At 37.1% G+C, this 9,243-nt stretch overlaps 1 protein-coding gene across 1 annotated transcript; it reads right to left on the bottom strand.

The window, feature by feature from the left end:
• Positions 1-473: 473 nt before the first annotated feature.
• On the bottom strand, positions 474-9,189 carry TMED5 (transmembrane p24 trafficking protein 5). Its single transcript, XM_015636427.3, has 4 exons — positions 8,927-9,189; positions 6,581-6,678; positions 5,706-5,889; positions 474-3,384 (listed from the first exon to the last, which is right to left on the bottom strand). The coding sequence occupies exons 1-4, from the start codon at positions 9,107-9,109 to the stop codon at positions 3,166-3,168; spliced, it is 684 nt and encodes a 227-aa protein (XP_015491913.1). The 5' UTR covers positions 9,110-9,189; the 3' UTR covers positions 474-3,165.
• Between the last annotated feature and the right edge of the window lie 54 nt (positions 9,190-9,243).

Below are 9,243 nucleotides of genomic sequence, written 5' to 3'. Positions count from 1 at the left end.
AAATGGCAAACAAGCTTGGATTTGTTGTGTCAATTACCCAAAAAATACTCCAATATTTTCAAAATATTCCAATATTTTGAGCTTTATTCTTGGGATCTTCAGTATTATTTTATGAATAATGCAAAAATATCACATAAGAATAACTAGTAGTAATTTATATTACAAGATTCTGAGTTGTGAGCTTGAGCTTGTGATACTACTTCCTGCTGATGTTTGCTGCTGAAATAAACAATTAAATATGTTAGATACTTTCTTTTAGAAAAACCAGAGGTTGGTATCTTTCTGATCTGATGCCTGTGTAAATCTGAAATTACTTGCACTGATAAAGTTGATATTTACAATGAATAAGAACAGAATTTGAACACTGCATGAGGAAGAAATGAAAAAGCTGCATTACTAAAACTGAATTTCCTGTTAGCTTAGCATCCATACGTATTCACTGCATTCTTCCTTCATGACAAAACAACACGAGCACAGGTTTAAACTTGATTTATTGAAAATCTCAGTTTTGCATAATTATTCAACATTTGCAAGTCTTAAAACATTTAATTCTGAATAAAAAGTCCATTAAGAAAAAAAATGTAATTTATATTCTCCTTTGTAAATTTTATACAGTCAAAAGCAATCTACTCTTCAAAATCCATGTACAGTGTTACTTAACTGCAACTTTGAATGCCAAATCCTTCACCCATCATAAACATATTCCAGCTGCCAAAGTCAATGAACCTTTCTAGTTATTTCCTCTTCCATTTTCTATAGTGGACCTTGAGTGAAGAGCAAATACGGTCAGAGCTCTTAGTTGCAAATCAATAATTTCTTCCAGATGAACTCTGCTGCCGATTGTTGCATTTTCCTTCTCCCACTGATGGCTGTTTGTGATAGGAAACACTGAACTGCAGCAGTCCTGTGTCTTTGATCAGAGCTGGCTGCATCCAGGAGCAGGTTAAACTGGGACACCAAATGCCTTTGCCACTGATGTAACTAGAGAGAGGCACAGCAGAGCAGCTGGGGAACCCAATCTCTTAAGGTGCCCTTGGAAAACTTGGCAGAGCTTATCTGTTCGAGTTGTAAGGTGAAATCTTGACTCTAGTAGCTTGGAGAGCAGAGGTAGATGTCAGTCACAGCTTCCCAGAGCTAGGTCAGCATTTTGCAGATGATTTAGAGCATCACACGTGGTGATGTAAGAATATAACATAGTACAATGCTACTGGGAGAGGGAAAGAAAACATTATTTGCTACTCTAACTGAAAGAATTATTTTTCCTAGACTTTCTTCTTGTCACAGAAGTAAGCTTTCTACTTCCAGGCAGTTTAGACTAGAAAGCATCATGTTAGAATTAAGATACACAAAACCGTAAAGGGGTAGTCTTATTTTGGACGTAGCTCTGCAGAAAGTTGAAGTGGCTCAACAGCCTTTGGAGCCCTCTATAACAAGTTCTGTAATAATAATAATAATGATAATAATAATTTTGCTTATAAAAACTATTTAGAAATATTATTGCTAGGTCCTCTTGTCTGAAGTTGAAGCTGAAGTGCTGTTTCTATATTCTGTAGCCCTTGCTAGCATCTGTTTCATTTGCACAATGTATTTCTTCAATGCAGCTATTGACCCTGTTTTTATTCATAAAACAATATTTAATCACAGAAAGTCTCAAAGTTGCAACTCTGCCATTCATACAGATGACCTCACAACAGGCACAACACTACTACATACACTTTTTTTAAAACACTTTTTTAAAAAGTGTTTTTAATAAAGTTTTTTAAAAACTCTTACGATGAAATGTAGTTAACATATTTATACAAGAAATTCCAATGACTTGGCACATTGTAGAAATTACTAACTTGAAACTACTGAAAAAAAAAAGTTAATTCTCACGCACCAGGGGTTTCGGCAAAAACTATGCCCTCACTACACTGTTAAAAGCCACTTAATCCAGATATTATACATTTCTGATTTGGTATTAGCTTTGCCTTAGTGATACTACATATTCAGCTGATCATAAAACTTGAAGCCTGTACTTACAGCTCCTGTGATTTCTGCCTTATTCAGATGAACAGCTAGGTACAGAAACATGGGTTATATGAAGTATATACTTACATAGCTGAAAGATTTGTGAGGGTGAACAAAAAGGGAAAGTTTAGGTGAACAGCTTTGGTTTTACATGCCTATGTAAGTTACCTGACTGTTGATTAGTCATAGTTGTAAAAAAAATGAAATGGATAGTAAGAGAAATTTTGAAACTACAACAATCAGTGTTTGTTTTGGCAAACAATGACAGCCCCTACCTTTAATAAAGGGGAAAAAAAAGAGAAATTACTTTTTAAAAAATTATCTATTACATGAGGTTACAGTAACTACGAATTTGCAAGTCATACTTCAAAGTGTGTCTGTATACAACATAGTCACTTGTCTCATGTAACAGCCAAAAAGGAAAATAGGATTGTACAACTACAGGACAGGAGGATTTATGAACAGAAATTATACCTAGTTTTTCCAATTGTTTTTCAAGACTGCCTCAATTTCACATTGATGGTGCTTTTTTTAAAGTGCTGATATTAGTCATCTGTTATAAAAGGAGATCTCATGTTCTTACATAGTTAGCCCAGTGTTTCTCCATGATGCCAAAGAACAAAAACTGAGGATTTTAAAAAACATGTAACTTTGAAGAAAAATGACACTAACTACCAATCCTGTAAACTTAGGCACATGTAAATTCATTCAGTATTTAACAGCAACTAAACCAATGTCTAAGTTACTACTTAAACTTTTTTGTGAAAATGAAGAAAATTACAGTTATATTAACATTACTTTGCATATGCACCGAGTATGCTATGCATAAAATAGGCATTAACAATCATTAACAAATCCTACAAATACAAAAAAATAGTTAGTAGCATTTGGAAAAACGGGAGAGCTTGCGAGGAGGCATCATGTTCGTGTTTAAAAAAATCCCAAACAACAAACCACCACAAAAAACAACAGAAAACCCCCAAACAAGACCAGCACTGTTACATCCAAAAAGCCCAACATGAATCGAAAACCTGATTTTTACTGTCTGTTCAAAAGAATCTGGAAGTTCTTTATTTCCTTTACTGTAGTTTATTGCTCCCCTTCTCCCCCGTACCTGTTATATTGTTATGATCGTAATATGAACATTAATGAATATTAAGTTCTACTTTTCCTCTTATCTTCAAAGAGACTTTTCAACATGTAAACCTGAACAGCTGATACCACCACCATTACTCCCAAGTTGACCATGGACCAGAAATTCACTCTGTCAAAGTTGCTTTCTTGTATGTTTCGGTCACGAGCCTCAAATGCTCTGAGCAGGGTCTGAATCTGGACACTTTTGCTCAATCTGGCTTTGACACTGTTGATGGATTCCTGGTAAGTAACAAAAGAGTATTTTTAGAAAAAAACCCCACCTGAATTAAGTATATAGCTCGCAGGACATACAAAATTATTAACATTGTATTACCACCTGTAATTTAATTTCTTGACAAGTGAGTTAAATTCATTTTAAAATATACACATCATGAGAGTTTTTATTAATTTGTCTAGTCTGTGTATCATCTAAAAATACTTAATGTGGCATTAGTTTTTTGTAGTAATTTTGTTTTTTCTCTTTATAGGTAGGGAGGTAAGAGCCTATTTGGAATCAAACCTATTTGGACAGAATTACTCCCAGAATAAATTATGTAGTGGCAAGCAAATGCAGAGTTTTTTTCTGCTGCATAATAAAATTAAGGAGTTATTTAATGGAAACTACCATCAGGGCTATATCTGTAGCAAAAGAAAAGTAAAATAATGTTACATTCCTCTCTGCTTCTGGTGTTTCCACTGTAGTGGCTATAAACTGCTGCTTCAGCCCAGATACAAAAGCAGAATTTTGACAATAAATCTTGAACTTTCTAGAACTGGAGGTCCTAGAAAGGACAGAGTGTGACTCTGGAACTAGAGCAAAGTACATGAACACTCCAGCCACGACCACAGCAGCTCAAGATTTGCACCCTTATTCTGCACTTACTAAGTAAACATCTGGTCCTATGATCTGTTGAAGTTCCATCCACCACACAATAGATACAACATAAAAGCTGGCCTCATGAAGTGCTGAATTATGTTCTTGATATAATTATGGATCCTGAAGTAACTTTTAGTGAGAAGAGTAACAATTGCAGTAAGAGGAGGCTAATAATTTTTAAAAAAAGCAACCCAAAACCATAAGGTTAAACCCAGTAGTAACATTTTTTCTGTTTTGTATTGAACAAAAATATTTCAAAATAGCTATTCTGGGGAGCCAAATAATTTTATGATGATAAAGTTCATTGTTACACAATAAGGAAAATGAACACCACACAAGAGCTTTAAATGTAAGATACAATTCTCTATTTTTGCCAGAAAATATGCTCTCATTAAGGAATTAAACTACTAAGTGCTTATGTTGGTCCTCATAGATCTTACAGGGAAAGTAATCAATAGGATCAAATACTAATCTTAACTTTACAAAAATTACCTATGTTGTAAGATTTTCAAGGCTCTCAAAGGTAACTTCTGCATTTCTTTTTCTTTTGGAAGATACACCAGTATGTAAGCAAGCATCTATCAAATCCATTCAAGTATTTTTTGTGATTAGTGTGAGTGGGATTTTCTTCCCAACTTCACATACAAATTTTTCTTTTTTCTAAGTGTCTTGAATGCCAATTTTAAAGATCTGGTCAGATTTTCTGAGTCTGTATTTGGTTTTATTATTATTTAAAAGTGTATCATACACTTATAAAATATTTTAAACATTGTTTTGTTATTTAAAAATCTGCATTGTGTTTATGGCAATAAATAATGCACTTTATTTTTCTACATGATGTATTCAGTAAGTGTGTGCAGCATATGTTGGGGTTTTGGGTCGTTTTTTTAAGATACCTATTGTCTTTAGCTATGACCAAATAAACAGCAGCTCATGGCATCCTACCAAGCATTAATAACAGTGGTACTGGAGCACCAAGCAATCCTTTGCTTCTAGATTAATCTCAATATTTAATGATCATAAAGAGAGTAAGAGCTTTGATTCAGCAATAGCCTGAGTCCTATACCAAACAGGCTCAGCATACAGTTTAAGAAAACATAACCACTCAAACAATGTCTACAAATATGAACCTGTAGTTTATGCAGATTAACTCATATTCTGTTTATTAGTTTGAAAAGATATAATAAAATTTGGGGGCATAAAACTTACTATAGTAGTATCTAATTTACTGAAGATAGCAACAGATATCTGTACTTCTGCAAAGATGTGATGAAGAGGCTAACACAGTACTTTATCTTTAAACATTGATAAAAATTATGCAGTAATTCCAACTACATCATTGGCACTAAATAATACTTTAATGCTTAAAGCATTCATTTAATTGCTGCTAGGGAAAAATGTCCCATTTTAGCAGTAGGAAGAAAGGAAGCTGAATTGGAAACCAAGTGACTGAAAGCTAGGCAGTTTCTTCTTGCTGATGAAGGGCTTATTCTGAAGAGATCTTCAAGTTTCTGTCTGTAAACAAGAGATCCATGGTGCTAGGCTTCCTGTATTAGTAAAAGCAATATATGGAACTGGAATACATTCCAGTATGGTACAACAGACGAAAGCAGAATGGCTACACGATGTTGAGATTTTTTCCAAAAGCTCTTACAATGAATAGAATTGAAGATCAAATACTAACCAGAATATCTTCCAGTTTCATGTCTAGGAGATCTGTGCCTGTAACATACTTCTTCCAATCTTCATCATCTTGACCATCTTCTCCCATATTGTCCAGGATCAATTCAAAGAAAATAACCTTTTCAGAAATGGTACTGAATGTGTTGTCAAAGCAGAACATGTAATCCCCATCTTCTGTTTCCACCCTGTGTATATAAGCAAAGCATGATTAACTAAACTTTCTGTGCTGGTACTCAAAAAATCAGTTTTTGCAAGCATACCTTCCCCTTTAAGACTGACAACTGTGCACTTAAGAATAACCAAATTGTCTTCTAAATAAAAATAAGAACTCTAAAGACACCTTACACATTACACAGTTGCAGCAAAACAATCCCACTAACTCCTAAAGGTTCAGAATGATGAAGACAGCAGCTTGCTTTCATTAATTTTTGGGGATTTTGAATCATTGCTAATCATTACAACAAAATAAAGAATAAGTGGAATTCTTATGCTGTATAGTAAAATTACAGCAAATATTACATATTTTGATGAAAGTCCTGGAAAAATAGGGGATTTTAGCTTCTTATTTGTATGACTCGCATGATCTTTTGATATTAGATATGGAGACCTTTTTCAGCTCCATAATAATTATTTTTATCTGCTGAACATTAACAGCTGTCATTTAAACAAAAATACCCTTCACTTTATGGTACAATTAATGTAAAAAGCATTCAGTATTTATAAAAAGAAAACTGGTATTCTCAAACTGTCCTATTATAAAGTCTTTTGTAATAGTAAGGAATAAAAAGTACTCAACCTTGATTTTAGTTATATTTGCTAAAGAAACCAGAAAAGTTCTTTATTTAACACTTCTGAGTTTGAAGATTTTAAACTTACGTGTGAACTCCATCTGATTTTCTTTCATCAAAAACTAGAGTTTCACCTTTTGGGGACAGCAGATGAAAATCAACATCTAATCCTGCTCCATCTAGAACCTGTGGAACAAACAAAAATAACCAATCTCTGTCCAATGGAATTCCTGTTTGCATTGCTGATAGCAACATTTTTAGAGAAACCAAATGTTTTTTTAGGTAAGGGAACAGAAAGAATCTGAAAGATTAATCTGTCTGGATGAGCTGACACCAAATTAACTAGAAACAGATTAAAAAATGGCTCAACCTAGAAGTATTTGAGCAATTTCATAAACTAAATGTAATCTAAACCTGCCAGGCTGGGCTTATATTGAACCATTCCCTGATTAATAAAAACTTTTAAGTTTTATCAGGAGGAAGGGTTAGACAACCTGTAAAAATACCAGCAACAGATGGCTAAATCTGGTATTTCTATAGTGGCTATCTTTGATTGGTAAGTACCTGCACTACTCCCACTTCAGTGGTAGAGATGTTCCAACAAATCACTTGTAGGCTACATGGTGTCACCTCTTTATTGGGTGAATTAACAGTATTGAACACAAGATCAAAGCTCTTAGGCCAATCAAAGCTGTACCACAAGACCTTCTCACAATTTGATGCACATTTGAGGTCGGAATTCTGCCAGGACATTCTCTTTTCCTAAAGGTGGGAGGAATTGAAGGCATTTAGCTTCCTAAGTGCTCAGGGAGTGTCTACACCATTACAAAGCTGTGCTGCTTTAACTGTGTAACACAGCTACAGTTGCATCACCACACCTATCATGTTGAACTTCTTTATAGAGAAGGTAGGGACTGCATAAGGGGGTGGAGAGGGATCATTTTTATGACATTACTTAAGGGGGAATTTCTGGTTTGCTTGTTTTCCAGTGAACTTTTGGAATATAGTTGTCTGCTCCTGCTGAAAAGGAGGGCAAAGTTTACACTGACTCAAATTGACACTGAAGTCTTACCAAAACAAAACAAAAAAGATAAAGGACAAAGAAAATTATTGGATAACAGCTGATGAAATTAAAAAGCATACACAGTGACATATTTTCAGGGCTATGCTCTTGTCTGAACACCTAGAAAAGAACCTTTTTATTAGAATAGTGTTTACTTTCTGTCTTTGGAGAATGACCTGCATTGTATGTTAAATATTCCTATGCTTTAACCACTAAAATTAAGTACAAAATAAATCTATTTGCAGTAATACACAGAGATCCTTTTCTACACATTCAAATAAAAGGATGAATCATTACTGTTAACAGTAGTGCTAAGAAATTTATGCCTGAGTAGAAATAAGTTATGCATATAATGTTATACACATTAGTCCTTTCTAAAATAATGTCTTTATTTAGCCTATGATCACACTAACATCCTACTCTGTGAAAAATAAACTTCTGTTTGGCTTAGACAGGGCCTTAAACAAAGCTTGAACATCTCTCTTTTATTCTTGTTCAGTTCTGCATGTAACAGTATTAGAAATTAGAAAAAACCCACAAATTTCAGCTTTCTCTTTCAGTTGGGAAACAGAGGGGAAATAGATGGAGGGGAAGAGAGACATCCTGGCCCACTTCGAGGCACAGTAATAGGGTGGGAGAATATTCAGTGCAGCTTCCCTCACTGTACCTATTTTACTGAAAAAAAGGTTTTGTTTTAAGGAGGAAAAACAGTCTGAGATCGAGATCTATCCCAGGCATCACTGGGAAACTCGAGTTTTCTCAAAAAGGACATAAAAATCTTAATGATAGACTGTTAAATTGGGCTGCTCCTGTAAAACTTTCATCATTGAGAAGAAGGGTGTTTAATATCAGCACAAAGATAGGCAAGTACGGGCTCTGTGCATCAGCACAAGGTTCCTTATGCTTTAGAGCTAAAACACAAGGTCACAACCGTGAACTTTCTACATCCTGCCCTTTTAAAGGATGGCGACTTATGCTCTTTTAAAGTAGAAACAAAAACTCCCCCCAAACCACCAAAAGAACTGAATTATTCTAATTTAATTAGAATAATTGAAAAGGCCGGTAAGTGAATTTTTAACTCCCGAAGGCAGAACTTGTAACAGTGTACAATTCCAACGTGGCTTTGCGGGCGCTGCCGAGGCCGGCAAGGTCCCGGGCAGGGCTGAGCTCTCTCAGGAGAGGGCACCGCGGCCCTCGGCAGCGCTGCCCCTCAGGGCCGAGCTGCGGCCTCAGGAAGGCAGGACGGAGCCGCTGTACAAGGGGACGGGCAGACGGCCCAGGGACGGCAAGGCCGCCGCCAGGGCGGGGTGCGGGACCCGAGCTCCCCTCGGGACGCCCCGCGGGGAGACGCCCCCTCCCGCCCTGCCCGACCTGGTACTCGAGCTCCAGCGAGGCCTCCTTGCGCATGGGCTGGTAGAAGCACTCCTTGCGGCCGGCGGGCAGCGTGAACGTGAAGTCGCTGTCCAGGGAGGGGCTGAACTCGGCGGCGCCGGGCGGCGGCAGCAGCAGCAGTGCGAGACATCCCAGCGGCACCAGGAGCAGCCGCGGCCCCATAGCGGCACCGCCTCGGAGCGCGGAGCCCCCGCGCACGCACGCACCGAGCGGCGGGGAGCCCCGGGGGGGCGGGGCTGACATCGCCCCGCCCCCTCCGCCCCGCCGCGCCAATCGGCGCCCCGGCAGCGCCGCGC

Source organism: Parus major, chromosome 8 (assembly GCF_001522545.3).
Source record: "Parus major isolate Abel chromosome 8, Parus_major1.1, whole genome shotgun sequence".
Classification (NCBI taxonomy): Eukaryota; Metazoa; Chordata; class Aves; order Passeriformes; family Paridae; genus Parus; species Parus major.
This window is presented reverse-complemented; position numbering and strand designations above follow the sequence as displayed.

Excerpts from the sequence above, each read along its gene's own strand:
- TMED5 (XM_015636427.3), bottom strand. The coding sequence starts at position 9,109 with ATGGGGCCGCGGCTGCTCCTGGTGCCGCTGGGATGTCTCGCACTGCTG. Across the intron at positions 6,679-8,926 it reads CGCTGGAGCTCGAGTACCAG|GTTCTAGATGGAGCAGGATT; the intron begins GTCGGGCAGGGC and ends TTTGTTCCACAG. Across the intron at positions 5,890-6,580 it reads AAATCAGATGGAGTTCACAC|GGTGGAAACAGAAGATGGGG; the intron begins GTAAGTTTAAAA and ends TTATATACACAG.